The sequence below is a fragment of the Tachyglossus aculeatus genome, chromosome X2, assembly GCF_015852505.1.
Source record: "Tachyglossus aculeatus isolate mTacAcu1 chromosome X2, mTacAcu1.pri, whole genome shotgun sequence".
In the NCBI taxonomy this organism is placed as follows: Eukaryota; Metazoa; Chordata; class Mammalia; order Monotremata; family Tachyglossidae; genus Tachyglossus; species Tachyglossus aculeatus.
In genome coordinates, this window is record NC_052100.1 from 4,707,730 (window position 1) to 4,722,437 (window position 14,708).

At 50.5% G+C, this 14,708-nt stretch overlaps 1 protein-coding gene across 1 annotated transcript; it reads left to right on the top strand.

The window, feature by feature from the left end:
- Positions 1 to 201: 201 nt before the first annotated feature.
- Positions 202 to 13,255, top strand: TSPAN17 (tetraspanin 17). Its single transcript, XM_038770805.1, has 8 exons — positions 202 to 460; positions 4,138 to 4,188; positions 4,992 to 5,138; positions 6,134 to 6,304; positions 9,407 to 9,532; positions 11,155 to 11,202; positions 11,340 to 11,456; positions 12,162 to 13,255. The coding sequence occupies exons 1-8, from the start codon at positions 374 to 376 to the stop codon at positions 12,225 to 12,227; spliced, it is 813 nt and encodes a 270-aa protein (XP_038626733.1). The 5' UTR covers positions 202 to 373; the 3' UTR covers positions 12,228 to 13,255.
- The last annotated feature ends 1,453 nt before the right edge of the window (positions 13,256 to 14,708 follow it).

Here is a 14,708-nt window from a genome sequence, read left to right on the forward strand (position 1 = left end):
GGACAACCTGATCACCCTGTACAGCGCTAAGGATAGTGCTTGGCACAGAGTAAGCGCTTAATAAGTGGCATTATTATTATTGTTGTGATGATGATGATGATGATGATGGGCGTGTCCTGCATGGGCCGGGCGTGGGCTGCGGTGGGCATGGCTTGCATCGGGTGGGTGTGGCCTGCGGGCCGGGGCCTCCCCTTGCAGCCCCCGTTATGGGGCGGCTCAGAGCCCGGCCCGGCCACTAATCAATCCATCAATCGTATTTATTGAGCGCCTACTGTGTGCAGAGCACTGGACTAAGCGCTTGGGAAGAAGTCCAAGCTGGCAACATAGAGAGACGGTCCCTACCCAACAGTGGGCTCCCAGCCAGGCCCCGGCCATGCCCGGCAAAGCCCAGCATCTCACCGAGCCCGAGGTCAGCTGCTGCGGGAAGTATTTCTTGTTCGGCTTCAACATCGTCTTCTGGGTGAGTCTGGGGGAGACAAGGGGGGGCTTTGGCCTCCGTCCCTATTGTCCTGGCCCGGGGCACCCCGCCGGATAAGGCCCCCCACCCCCCATCCTCGTGCCAGTCAGGATCCCTCCCCCATTGGATGAGGATGATGGTATTTGTTAAGCGCTTACTGTGTGCAACGCACTGTTCTAAGAGCTGGAGTAATAATAATAATAATAATAATAATAATAATAATGGCATTTATCAAGCGCTTACTATGTGCAAAGCACTGTTCTAAGAACTGGGGTAGTAATAATAATAATGATGGCATTTATTAAGCGCTTACTATGTGCAAAGCACTGTTCGAAGAGCTGGGGTAATAATAATGATGATGGCATTTATTAAGTGCTTACTATGTGCAAAGCACTGTTCTAAGCACTGGGGTAACAGTAATAATCATGATGGCATTTATCAAGCGCTTACTATGTGCAAAGCACTGTTCTAAGCGCTGGGGCAGTAATAATAATCACCATGGCATTTATTAAGCACTTACTATGTGCAAAGCACTGTTCTAAGAGCTGGGGTAGTAATAATAATAATGATGATGGCATTTATTAAGCGCTTACTATGTGCAAAGCACTGTTCTAAGAGCTGGGGTAGTAATAATAATAGTGATGATGGCATTTATTAAGCACTTACTATGTGCAAAGCACTGTTCTAAGAGCTGGGGTAGTAATAATAATAATAATGATGGCATTTATTAAGTGCTTACAATGTGCAAAGCACTGTTCTAAGAGCTGGGGCAGTAATAATAATGATGATGGCATTTATTAAGCGCTTACTATGTGCAAAGCACTGTTCTAAGAGCTGGGGTAGTAATAATAATAATGATGGCATTTATTAAGCACTTACTATGTGCAAAGCACTGTTCTAAGAGCTGGGGTACCCTCTTTCCGTAGACACATTCATTCCTTAGCCCCTGGGGCCCAGAACCCCAACTTCTGCTCTCCCGGGCTCGCCTGCGTTCAGTCCATCATCATCATCATCAATCGTATTTATTGAGCGCTTACTATGTGCAGAGCACTGTACTAAGCGCTTGGGAAGTACAAATTGGCAACATATAGAGACAGTCCCTACCCAACAGTGGGCTCACAGTCTAAAAGAGGAGCCCCGGGGACGGCCCCTGCCCTGTCCGGCCTCAGTGTCCCCCTTTGTTGGCCCGTCCATCCTGCCACCCCCACCTCCCGGCCCTCAATGGCCCTGCTGTTCTCCCCAGAGACATTCCGCACATTTCAGCCCCTTTCACTCCAGCTCCTCCTGGGGTGGGCAGGAGAGCGCTTACTACAGTGCTGTGCAGACAGTAAACGCTCAGTAAATGCGACGATGAATGAATGAATGAACCTGGGTTCTTGAGCCCAACTCTGCCTCTTCACTGTTTTGTGACCTAGGGCAAGCATTTGCACCTCATCTGTAAAATGGGAATTAAGACCTCACGTGAGACCCGGACTGCGTCCCACCTGATAAGCTTGTACCTGCCCCAGAGTAGTATAATGTGTAGCACATAGTAAGCACTTTAACAAATACCATAAAAAAAAAGCCTGATTGTCCAGTCCTCTCTGAAAGCTGTTTAAGGGCAGGGAACGTGTCAGCTAACTCTGTGCTCTGCACACAGTAAGCGCTCAATAAATACGATTGAATGAATGTACTTTCCTAAGCAGTTTGTAAGTGCTGTGCACATAGTAAGCGCTCAATAAATGCCATTGATTGAATGATTGATAGGCTTTCCCTAATTTCTCTTTTCCTCCTCCATAGCATTTATGTACATATTCACTCACCAGCTGAGCTCCCTGAGGGCAAGGTGGGCTTCTATTTTTTGTCCTCTCCCAAATGCTTGGTAATAATAATAATAATAATGGCATTTATTAAGCGCTTACTATGTGCGGAGCACTGTTCTAAGCGCTGGGGAGGTTACAGGGTGATCTGGTTGTCCCACAGGGGGCTCACGGTCTTAGTCCCCATTTTCCAGATGAGGGAACTGAGGCACAGAGAAGTTAAGTGACTTGCCCAAAGTCAAACAGCTGACAATTGGCAGAGCTGGGATTTGAACCCACAACCTCTGACTCCAAAGCCACTGAGCCATGCTGCTTCTCTTGGTACAGTGCTTTACACCCAGCAGACCGTAAACTCTCTCAGGGTGGGGATTGAGGCTAGCCTAAGCACCTCTCCCCGGTGCTCTGAGGCTCAATAAGCTCTATGGATTATTATTTTTGATCATTATTATTAATAATAATGGTATTTTGTTAAGCACTGACTATGTGCCAGGCATTGTTCTAAGCACTGGAGTAGATACAAGGTAATTGGAGTAGATACAGCCCCTGTCCCACACAGAGCTCACCGCCTTAATCCCCATTTTACAGGTGAGGTAACTGAGGAACAGAGAATTTAGGTAACTTGCCCAAGGTTGCAGAGCAGACAAGTGGCAGAGCCGGGATCGGAACCCATGACCTGGGTTCTAATTGATTGATTGATTGGGAGCTTCCCAGCTAGGGCCGTTCTCCTTGGGCACTCCCGGAGCCCTCTTTGTAGGAGGATCCGTGTTCTGAACTGGCCGTGGCCCCTGGCTTCAAGGAGCCTACAGTCCATTAGTGGAAGCTAAAGTGCCACTTTCCACTGTGCACCATAATAATAATAATAATAATAATAATAGTAATAATAATAATAATGATAATAGCATTTATTAAGCACTTACTATATGCAAAGCACTGTTCTAAGTGCCAAGCACCATTCTAAGCACTACTCTAAGCACCATTTCTGTAGTAAGTTAGTCCCAGTACGGAGGAGGTGTGGGATCCGACAGGACCGTGGATGGCTCTGGAGGAGGAGGAGCGGGTTAGGATGGCACCATGGTTGGTGCAGGGGGAGGGGTGGGATGGGACGGGACCATTCATTCATTCAATCGTATTTATTGAGCGCTTACTGTGTGCAGAGCACTGCATGCTTATGAGAAGCAGCGTGGCTCAGTGGAAAGAGCGAGGGCTTTGGAGTCAGAGGTCATGGGTTCAAATCCCGGCTCCGCCTATTGTCAGCTGTGTGACTTTGGGCAAGTCACTTCACTTCTCCGGGTCTCAGTTCCCTCGTCTGTAAAATGGGGATTAAGACTGTGAGCCCCCCGTGGGACAGCCGGATCACTGTGTAACCTCCCCGGCGCTTAGAACAGTGCTTTGCACATAGTAAGCGCTTAATAAATGCCGTCATCATTATTATTACTAAGCGTTTGGGAAGTCCAAGGTGGCAACATATAGAGACGGCCCCTACCCAACAACGGGCTCACAGTCTAGAAGGGGGAGACAGACAACAAAACGAAACAGGGATAGTAGAGGAGGGGTGGGAGAGGACTGGACAGCAGATAATAATAATGGCATTTATTAAGCGCTTACTATGTGCAAAGCACTTTTCTACACGCGGGATGAGGGGTAGGATCAATCAATCAATCAATTGTATTTATTGGGTGCTTACTGTGTGCAGAGCACTGTACTAAGCGCTTGGGAAGTCCAAGTTGGCAACACATAGAGACAGTCCCTACCCAACAGTGGGCTCACAGTCTAGAAGGGGGAGACGGGGGGCCAGGGGGCCAGGCAGCCCAGGGGGGGATGGTGGGGGTGGGCAAGGTGCCAAGCGGTGCTCTCATCTCCCTTCTCTCCCGCTTTCCCCAGCTGCTGGGGGCTGCGTTTCTGGCCATCGGGCTGTGGGCCTGGGCAGAGAAGGTAAGCGGGAAGCGATGGGTGGGAGGCCGGGGTGAGGGGGGACCAGCGGGAGGGAGGGGCGTTTATCTTCTGGTCCTGGCGTGCCCCCTCAATCTATCAATCCTATTTACTGGGAAGCAGCATGGCCTGGTGGATGGAGCCAAGGGCTGGGATTCAGAAGGAACTGGCTTCTAACCAGTGCTTTGCACATAGTAAGCGCTTAATAAATGCTATTATTATTATTAATCCCAGCCCCACCACTTGTCTGCTGTGTGACCTTGAACAAGTCGCTTAATTTCTCTGGGACTCAGTTCCTCATCTGTAAATAATAATAATAATTAACAATAATGTTGGTATTAAGCGCTTACTATGTGCCAAGCACTGTTCTAAGCGCTGGAGGTAGATACAAGGTAATCAGGTTGTCCCACGTGGGGCTCACAGTCTTCACCCCCATTTTACAGATGAGGGAACTGAAGCCCAGAGAAGTGAAGTGACTTGCCCAAGGCCACACAGCTAAGTGGCAGAGCTGGGATTAGAACCCACGACCTCTGGCTCCCCAGCCCGGGCTCTTTCCAGTGAGCCAATGGGGATTAAGACTGCGAATCCCATGTGGGAAAGGGGTGGTGTCCAACCCGATTAGCTTGTATCTACCCCAGCGCTTAGTACAGCGTCTGCCACACAGTAAGTGTTTAAAAAATACCACCTGTGTGCAGAGCACTTGGGAGAATACAACCCAACATTCTAAGAGACACGTTCCCTGCCCACAACGAGCTTACAGTTTTCCTCGGTCCTGTCCTCCCCGCCATCCCCCGATGTATCCGCAGGGCGTCCTCTCCAACATCTCCTCCCTCACAGACCTGGGCGGACTGGACCCCGTATGGCTCTTCGTGGTGGTCGGTGGAATCATGTTTGTGCTGGGCTTTGCTGGTTGCGTCGGGGCCTTGCGTGAGAACACCCTCCTCCTCAAGTTTGTGAGTGGTGGGCTTTGCTCGTGGGGTAGAGGGAGGCGGGTCGAGGGGTCAGAGGGGAAAGAGCACCTCATCTGCCGTGGGAACTGAGGGTCCCGGTGGGTCTGGGGGCTTCCAACTCAACTGGCACAGCTCCCCCTCCTCCCCAGATCCTGCTTACGGCTGAGCTGTTAATTAATCAATTGATAATACTGATCAAGTGCCCAAGTGCTGTCCTAAGCACAACGGAAGCAGAGCGCATCAATCAATCAATGGCAGTATTTATTGAGCACTTACTTTACACAGAACACTGCACTAAGCACTTGGGAGAGTCCAGTAGAATGGGTAGACCTGATCCCTGCTCTCATGAACCTTCAGTCTCCTGCGTGCAAAGCACTGCACTAAGAGCATGGGAGAGGATGCAATACAGCTGAGAGTCACGCGATTCCTGCTCTCAAGGAGCTTATATCTATAGTGTGCAGAGCACTGTACTCAACACTTGGAAGAATATGATAGTAGACAGATCCCTGCCCTTAAGGAGCTGATAGCCTCCTGTGTGCAGAGTACTGGACTAAGTGCCTAGAGTGATGGTGGTGGTGGGGGGGGGGGGCTATATAGAGTTAGGACATGATCTCTGCCCTCAAGGAGTTTTCAATCTAATAGCTGACAGATAAAAATGATTTTACAAGCAGTGGAAGAAGGAGGCAGGACAGGAAAATAACAGGTAAAAAAGACTAAATAAAAGTGCTGAGGAGAGGAATACAAGATGTCATCCTTTGTATGTTTTCCCTTTTCTCTCCCTCCCTGTCCCTCTCTCCACCCGCCTTTCCCTGTCTTCCCTTTTCTCCCCTGCTTCTCCCTCCCTCTTTCTCCTCCAACTTCTCCCCCAATTTCTTCCCCTTTCTCCCCATTTTTCTCCCTCTCTCCTCTCTCTCTCTCTCTCTCTCCCCCCCCTCCATCCCTTTCTCCTCTCCCTTCCTCCACCTTTCCCTCCCTCGCCCTCTCCCGTACCACCGCAGTTCTCTGTGTTCCTGGGTCTCATCTTCTTCCTGGAGCTGACCGCTGGGGTCCTAGCCTTTGTCTTCAAGGACTGGATCAAAGATCAGCTCAACGTCTTCATCAACAACAACGTCAAGGCCTACCGCGATGACATAGACCTTCAGAACCTGATTGATTTTGCTCAGGAATACGTGAGCCACTGGGGGAAGGGAGGGAGCGGGTTTGGGGTGCCTCTGTCCCCCTGGACTTCCAGGGACCCCCCCCCCCCCCCCAGTAGCATTTCCTAGACCATTACGTTGACTCGGGACCACCCCCGGTGGGGTCAGACCAGCCATGGCGCAGTGGAAAGAGCCCAGGTCTGCCCCTCATCTGCCTGGGCAAGTCATTGAATTTCTTTGGGCCTCAGTTTCCTCACCTGCAAAATGGGGATGAAGTGACTGTTCTCCCTGTCCCTCCACATGTGAACCTCATGTGGAACTGGGACTGTTTGTGACCTGATGATCTTGTATCTACCCAGTGCTCAGTACAGCGAGTGCTACATAGTGCTCAACAAATGCTTAGAACAGTGCTTTGCACAACGCCATTATTATCATCAACATTGTAACAATAAAGCCCTCTCACCAACCCTGCTGGATATAACCCTCCAAAACAAACGATGGAGTATTTATTAAGGAATCACTGGGTGCCCAAGCCCTGTGCTAAACGCTGGGTGGGGTGGGGATGGAAGACAATCAGATCGGACACTGTGTTCCACCCAGGGCCCACAGTCCTAGGGGAGAAGGTGGGTGGTCAAATGGCCAGGACTTTACCTTTAAGAGGGTGTCCGGTGTCTCAGGACATGTTGGGACTCGCAGTTTAGCATCTGGGGCCCAGGCCAGAACAGAGTAGCCACAAAAGGAGTCACGTGGAGGCCTCCACAGCTCATTCTTTAACACTGCAGTGCCTGTTGGCACTCGCCCCAACCCCACAATGCTTGGGGAAATAATCTTAGTCTGTACTAATTCCCCTATCCCTAATCTGTTTTGATGTCTGTCTCCCCGTGTAGATTGCAGGCTCATTCATTAATTAGGGTATTTGTTATGAGTCAGGCACTGTACTAAGCTCTGGGGTGGAGACAATCAATTCCTTGTGGGCAGGGGATGTGTTTACCAAGTCTGTTATAGTGTACTCTTCCAAGTGCTTAGTACTGTGCTCTGCACACACTAAGAGCTCAATAAATACCATTGACTGATTGGGCCCGGGTCTCCCTCCAGCCGATGCCTCTGAGTCACCGTAAGAAGTAATAACATTGTGAAGCTAGATACTTTCCCTCTCCCCTCTGTCCTCTTATTCTTCAATCAATCAATCGTATTTATTGAGCGCTTACTGTGTGCAGAGCACTGTACTAAGCGCTTGGGAAGTACAATTATTCAAATAATAATAATAACTGTGGCATGTGTTAAAGTGTGTACCAATTGTCAAGGACTATATTAAGCACAGGGCAGGAGGCATGATGATCAGATCCCACATGGGGCTCGCGATCTGAGTCGGAAGGGAGAACAGGGATTGAATCCCCATTTTACAGATGAGAGAACTGAGGCGCAGAGAAGTGATATGGCTTGCCCAAAGTCACACAGCAGTTAAGAGGTCCAAATGGCAGAGCTGATATTAGAACCCAGGTACTTCAAGTGCCAGGCCTGGGCTCTTTCCTCTAGGCTAGGCTGCATGCCAGCCGGGGGATTTTGGTCTCCCGTGAACCCAGGCCTTGGTGCTCTGCCAGCCTGAAACCAATGCCCCAGGGGGGCACCAGGATCCCCCTGTAAGGAATCATTTTGTTAGTATGTTTGGTTTTGTTCTCTGTCTCCCCCTTTTAGACTGTGAGCCCACTGTTGGGTAGGGACTGTCTCTCTATGTTGCCAACTTGTACTTCCCAAGCGCTTAGTACAGTGCTCTGCACACAGTCAGCGCTCAATAAATACGATTGATTGATTGATTGATCATTGGTGGCTCAGGGCCAACCAGGAGGATGGTCCCCACTGTCTGTCCCTGATGGACGGCTCTGCCTCCCTCCACCCCTGGCCCAGTCCCTCCTCCGTGCCCCCTGCCCAGGCCCAGTGAGGTCTCGGCCCGGTCACAGGTGGGGACTGAGCCTGGCTTGGCATGTGGCCTTGTTTTATTTATTTATTTGTTTTACCTGTACATATCTATTCTATTTATTTTCTTTTGTTTATATGTTTGGTTTTGTTCTCTGTCTCCCCCTTTTAGACTGTGAGCCCACTGTTGGGTAGGGACTGTCTCTATACGTTGCCAACTTGTACTTCCCGAGCGCTTAGTACAGTGCTCTGCACACAGTAAGCGCCCAATAAATACGATTGATTGATTGATTGATTGTTTTAGAGATGCTAAGCCCTCCTGAGTAATTGCACCGTCGCCATAGCAACCAGCGGGCAAGATGGCGGCGCTCAAAACCGGGGCAAGGGCGACCCCTGCTGTCCAAAGCTGGGAGTGCTGAGGCCCTCTGCCCTGGCGGAGCCCAGGTTGACCTGGACGATTGTATTTACCGAGTGCTTACTGTGTGCAGAACACTGTGCTAAGCACTTGGGAGAGGACAACAGAACACTAAATGGACACCTTCCCTCTCCACAACACCCACCCTGCTGGATATAACCTTCCAAAACAAACGATGGCGTATTTAGTAAGGAATCACTAGGTGCCAAAGCCCTGTGCTCAATCAATCAATCAATCAGTCGTATTTATTGAGCGCTTACTGTGTGCAGAGCACTGTGCTAAGCGCTTGGGAAGTACAGGTCGGCAACACATAGAGACAGTCCCTACCCAACAGCGGGCTCACAGGCTAGACGGGGGAGACAGAGAACAAAACCAAACATACTAACAAAATAAAATAAATAGAATAGATATGTACAAGTAAGATAAATAAATAGAGTAATAAATATGTACAAACATATATACAGGTGCTGTGGGGAAAGGAAGGAGATGGAAGACAATCAGACCGGACACTGTGTTCCACCCAGTGGGGCAGAAAAGAGAGGATCACCTGGCCCTGAGACAGCCCTCTTGGCCACCGCTGTGGCTTGGGCCCTCTCCTCCTCTAGACTGTAAACTTGCTGTGGGCAGGGGAATGTGTCTGTTTATTGTTGTATTGTACTCTCCCAAGCGCTTAGTACAGTGTTCTGCACACAGTAAGGGTTCAATAAATGCGACTGACTGAATGAATGAGGGCCCAGTGAGTGGAACAATATGAGACATGTTCCCTGCCCACAGTGAGCTTAGCATCTGCTCTATTCCCACCCCAGTGGTCTTGCTGTGGAGCCCGCGGCCCCAACGACTGGAACCTCAACATCTACTTCAACTGCACGGATTCGAACCCCAGCCGGGAGCGCTGCGGGGTGCCCTTCTCCTGCTGTGTCCAGGACCCCGCGGTGAGGACGGCCGCCGGGGGGGAGTGGGGAAGACGTGGGGTCGGGGGGAGGTGGGGAGAGGAGAAGGGGATCATAATAATAGTGATTATGGTATTTAAGGGCTTACTATGTGTCAGGCGATGTCCTAAGCTCTGGGGTGGATACAAGCAAATCGGGTGGTCCCTGTCCTGCATGGGGCTCACGATCTCCATCCCCGTTTTACAGATGAGGGAACTCAGGCCCAGAGAAGTGACGTGACTTGCCCAAGGTCACACAGCAGACAAGTGGCAGAGTCGGAATTAGAACGCAGGTCCTTCTGACTCCCAGTCCTGGGAGTCAGAAGGACCTGCTATCTAATTCCAACTCCGCTTCCAGGATCCCATTACCTTCCCCCACCACCCCTCTTCTGGAGACCCCTCTAGACTGTAAGCTTACTGTGGGCAAGGCATGTGTCTGCTGTATTGTATTTTCCTCTCCCAAGCGCTTAGTTCAGTGCTCTGCACACAGTAAGCTCTCAATAAGTACGATTGTCTGGCTGCCAAAAGATAAAATTAAGTTTTCCCCTTCTGTAGCTCCCAGCCTCCAGTTTGCCAAAGGCATCCAGGCCCCCAACATAAAATAAGAAAGAAATCTCATTAGCCTAAAATAATTCCTTTTTGTTGTTCACTTTATCAACAATTTGTGTTTTGTTTAGTGCTTACTGTGAGCAGAGCACTGGACTAAGCCCTTGGGAGAGTACAACAGTAGGCACAGTCCCTGCCCTAGGGAGTTTACAGTCTGCTGTGCGCAATGCACTGTGCTAAGCCCTTAAGAAGCAGCATGGCTCAGTGGAAAGAGCATGGGCTTAGGAGTCAGAGGTCATGGGTTCAAATCCCAGCTCTGCCACTTATCAGCTGTGTGACTTTGGGCAAGTCACTTAACTTCCCTGTGTCTGTTACCTCATCTGTAAAATGGGGATGAAGACTGTGAGCCCCCCGTGGGACAACCTGATCACCTTGTAACCTCCCCAGCGCTTAGAACAGTGCTTTGCACATAGCGCTTAATAAATGCCATTATTATTATTATCATTATTATTATTATTATTATTATTTCTGTAGAGTCAGAAGGCAGCCCTCTGCTTTCAAAGAGCTTCTAGTCTAGCAGGGAAGACAGACACTAAAATAAATTATAGGCTGGGGGAAGCAGCAAAATGTGTGTGTGATGGGGTTTCAAAGTACTGAGGGGTGAGGACTTATGTGCATAGGTGATGCAGTAGTGGGGGAGGTTAGTCTGGGAAGGCTTCCTGGAGGAAATGTGATTTTTTTTTTAGTAGGGCTTTGAAGTTGGGGTGAGCAGAGGTCTGTCAGATATGAAGGGGGAAGGAATTCCAGGCAGGAAGGAGGACGTGAACAAGGGGTTGAGGGTCCAGAGATTAGGTTGGTGTTAGGTAAGAAGGGTGCAAACTGGGGTGTGGTGGGAAAAGAGCGAGGATATGGTGTGGGGGGTGAGAGAACGAATTGAGTGCCTTAATGTGGAGGTGCTCAGTCTCTGCTCCTTCTGCCCAAGTCCTCCCCTCTTCCTCCCCTCACCCCAGCCGGTCTGCAAGGTGGAGTTTGTTTCTCCAGCTCTAAAATGCTCGGTACATACGATTGCTTGATTCCCAGGAGGATGTCCCTAACACACAGTGCGGCTACGGGGTCCGGCTCAAACAGGTGAGGGGGTGGGCCGGGTTTTTGGCGGCGTGTCGGGGAGGATGGCGGGGAAGGATGACTGCGGAGGGCGTCTGGTGGGTTTGAGGGAGACCGGGCGCAAGCTTACCCAAGCATCCATCCCTCCGGGTTGTGCTCAGGAGCTGGAACAGCAGAGCTTCATCTACACCAAAGGTTGCGTGGGCCAGTTTGAGAAGTGGCTGCAGGACAACTTGGTCTTGGTGGCCGGGGTCTTCTTGGGAGTTGCCCTTCTGCAGGTATTAATTCAATCATATTTATTGAGCACTTACTGGCCAGGCCCCTCCACCCTCCCTCCCAACCACCCCCTCCGCCGGTCCTTTCTTTTTCATTCATTCAGGCGTATTTATTGAGCACTTACTGGGTGCAGAGCCCTGTACTAAACGCTTGGGAAGTACAAATTGGCAACTTTTTTTTTTAAATGGTATTTGTTAAGCGCTTCCTATGTGCCAGACACCAAACTAAGCGCTGAGGTAGATACAAGATAATTAGATTGGACAAAGTCCACGTCCCACTTGGGGTCTCCTAGTCCTAGTCTATTTATTTTATTTTGTTAATATGTTTTGTTGTCTGTCTCCCCCTTCTAGACAGCGAGCCCGCTGTTGGGTAGGGACCGTCTCTATATGTTGCCAACGTGTACTTCCCAAGCGCTTAGTACAGTGCTCTGCACGCAGTAAGTGCTCAATAAGTACGACTGAATGAATGAATTAATTTTATGGGTGAGTATCGGAGGCACAGAGAAGTACAAGTGCCCAAGGTCGCACAGCAAGGACTAGAACCCAGGCCCTTCTGTCTTCCAGCCCAGGCTCTTTCCACAAGGCCACGTTGCTCCTCTAGACCATGTCTCCTTCCCCGCACAGCCTGCACCCCGACTCTGAAGAGGGTCCCCTTCATCTCTCTCCCTGCCCCTTGAGATCTCTTCCCCTCCCTTCTCTCTCCCGCAGATCTTTGGCATCTGCCTGGCCCAGAACCTGGTGAGCGACATCAAGGCAGTGAAGGCCAACTGGTGACCATCCCAGCCGGTCTCTGTGAGGACCACCGCGGGCCATCAGAGCCGCCGCCCCCTCACCTGCACGGTGCCCGCCCGCTCCCGGCCCGAGCTGGCTCCCCTCGACGAGGGGACACCTTCGGGATCACGTCATGCCCGGCCGGGTGGCCCTGGACGGAGCCTGGGGTTTAAGGGATTTCTACGGGAGACTGCTGGGCATGGAACTGTTCCCCTCGGGGCAAGATGTGGCTGGTTTAGGGGGTCTTGTGTGGCTCCCTCCATGATGCCACAGGAAGTGGGTATCCGGGGGGGCAGGTTGCCATGGGAACCGTGACCTGGTGCAGGTGGAGTCTGGAGCATGCATCCTTCCTGGGCCCCCATGGCATCGAAGAGGCTCACCAGTCTGAAGTGCCCCCCTGCCAGGGCGAGGGTCTGTCCCCAACTTGGAAAGACCCCAATAAACTGTGCCCCCCATCCCCACCCCGCCGCCGACATCCTGCTTTGTGCCCCGCGGGGGCAAGGGGAGCGAGACAGGCAGCCCCCGAGGGTGTCTGGGAGGGGGCAGCATGCCCAGGGGTCTCCCCTCACCCGCTCCGGTCTCACTTTCAGGGCGGGAATGTGCAGAGCACTGTACTGAGCACTTGGGAAAGTACAGTATAACAGGCGCATTCCCTGCCCACAACAAGCTTACAGTCTAGATTTCCTCCCAGGCTGTGAGGCTGTTTTGCGGGGGGGCCTGGGTTTTGGCACCAAGGTGGGCACGCTCACATTTGTGAGGGCCTCCTTGCTGTGCTAGCAGTAGTGTGTGCACTTAGTGAGCACTTAGTGTGTGCAGAGCACTGTACTAAGCACTTGGGAGAATCGATTAAAACAATATTTTAACATCAAACATTCCCTGCCCCCAACGAGCTTACAGTCTAGAGGGGAGACCGAGAGTACACAGCAGTGGCTTTTATCCCTCATTTGCATGAAGCCTTAACGTGAATCTCAGGGCCTCTGTTTCCTCATCTGTATAATGGGGATAGCACAGTGCTGTGTACACAGTAAGCACTCAATAAATACAATTGAATGAATGAATAAAGTGCCTGCTTTCCCTCTTAGATTGTAAGCTCCTAGTATAGCGCTTAGTACAGTGCTCTTAGTGCTCAATAAATACAACTGAATGAATCTTCTTAGAATAATGATAATGGTGGCATTTGTTAAGCACTTACTATTTGCTAAGCACTGTTCTAAGCGCTGGGGTAGATATAAGGTAATGAGGTTGTCCCACGTGGGGCTCACAGTCTTCATCCCCATTTTGCAGATGAGATGAGGTCACTGAGGCACAGAGAATAATAATAATAATAATAATAATGGCATTTATTAAGCGCTTACTATATGCAAAGCACTGTTCTAAGCACTGGGGAGGTTACAAGGTGATCAGGTTGTCCCACGGGGGGCTCACAGTCTTCATCCCCATTTACAGATGAGGTCACTGAGGCACAGAGAATCAATCAATTGTATTTATTGAGCGCTTACTGTGTGCAGAGCACTGTACTAAGCGCTTGGGAAGTACAAGTTGGCAACATACAGAGACAGTCCCTACCCAACAGTGGGCTCACAGTCTAAAAGAGAAGTTAAGTGACTTGCCCAAAGTCACCCCGCTGACAAGTGGCAGAGCCGGGATTAGAACCCACGACCTCTGACTCCCAAGCCCGGGCTCTTTCCACAATTGTGGGTTTATTAGCACTGTGTTTGGCACATAGTTAACACCCCTGATCCCTGCTGCTTCCCCCCAACACCGTGGACCCCACGGGTTGATTGTGGGAGCCAACTGTGGGCGAGTTTGTCTGTCCCAGGGGCTTTGCCCATTCTTCCTGTCCTTGCAGTGGCCACTCAGCTACCAGGGGGTGCCCCGCACCCTAATTTCTAATTACGTGGTTCTCAAACTGGCTGAGGTCGGGGAAAAGAGAGGGGCCTGCAGACCCCTGTTTTCCAGACAGGACCGGACCGGGGGTGGGGAGGGAACTTAATAATAATTTTGGTATTTTTTAAGCGCTTACTATGTGCCAAGCACTGTTCTAAGCGCTGGGTAGATACAATAATAATAATAATAATGGCATTTATTAAGCACTTACTATGTGCCAAGCACTGTTCTAAGCGCTGGGTAGATACAATAATAATAATAATGGCATTTATTAAGCACTTACTATGGGCAAAGCACTGTTGTAAGCGCTGGGGAGGTTACAAGGTGATCACCAGGACTCACAGTCTTCATCCCCATTTTACAGATGGGGCAACTGAGGCCCAGAGAATTTGAGTGACTTGCCCAAGGTCACACAGCTGACAATTGGCAGAGCCGGGATTTGAACCCATGACCTCTCTGACTCCAAAGCCCGGGCTCTTTCCTCTGCGCCACGCTGCTTCTCTAAGTAATCACGTTGTCCCACGTGGGGCTCACAGTCTTCATCCCCATTTTCCAGAGGAGGTAACTGAGGCCCAGAGAAGTGAAGTGACTTGCCCA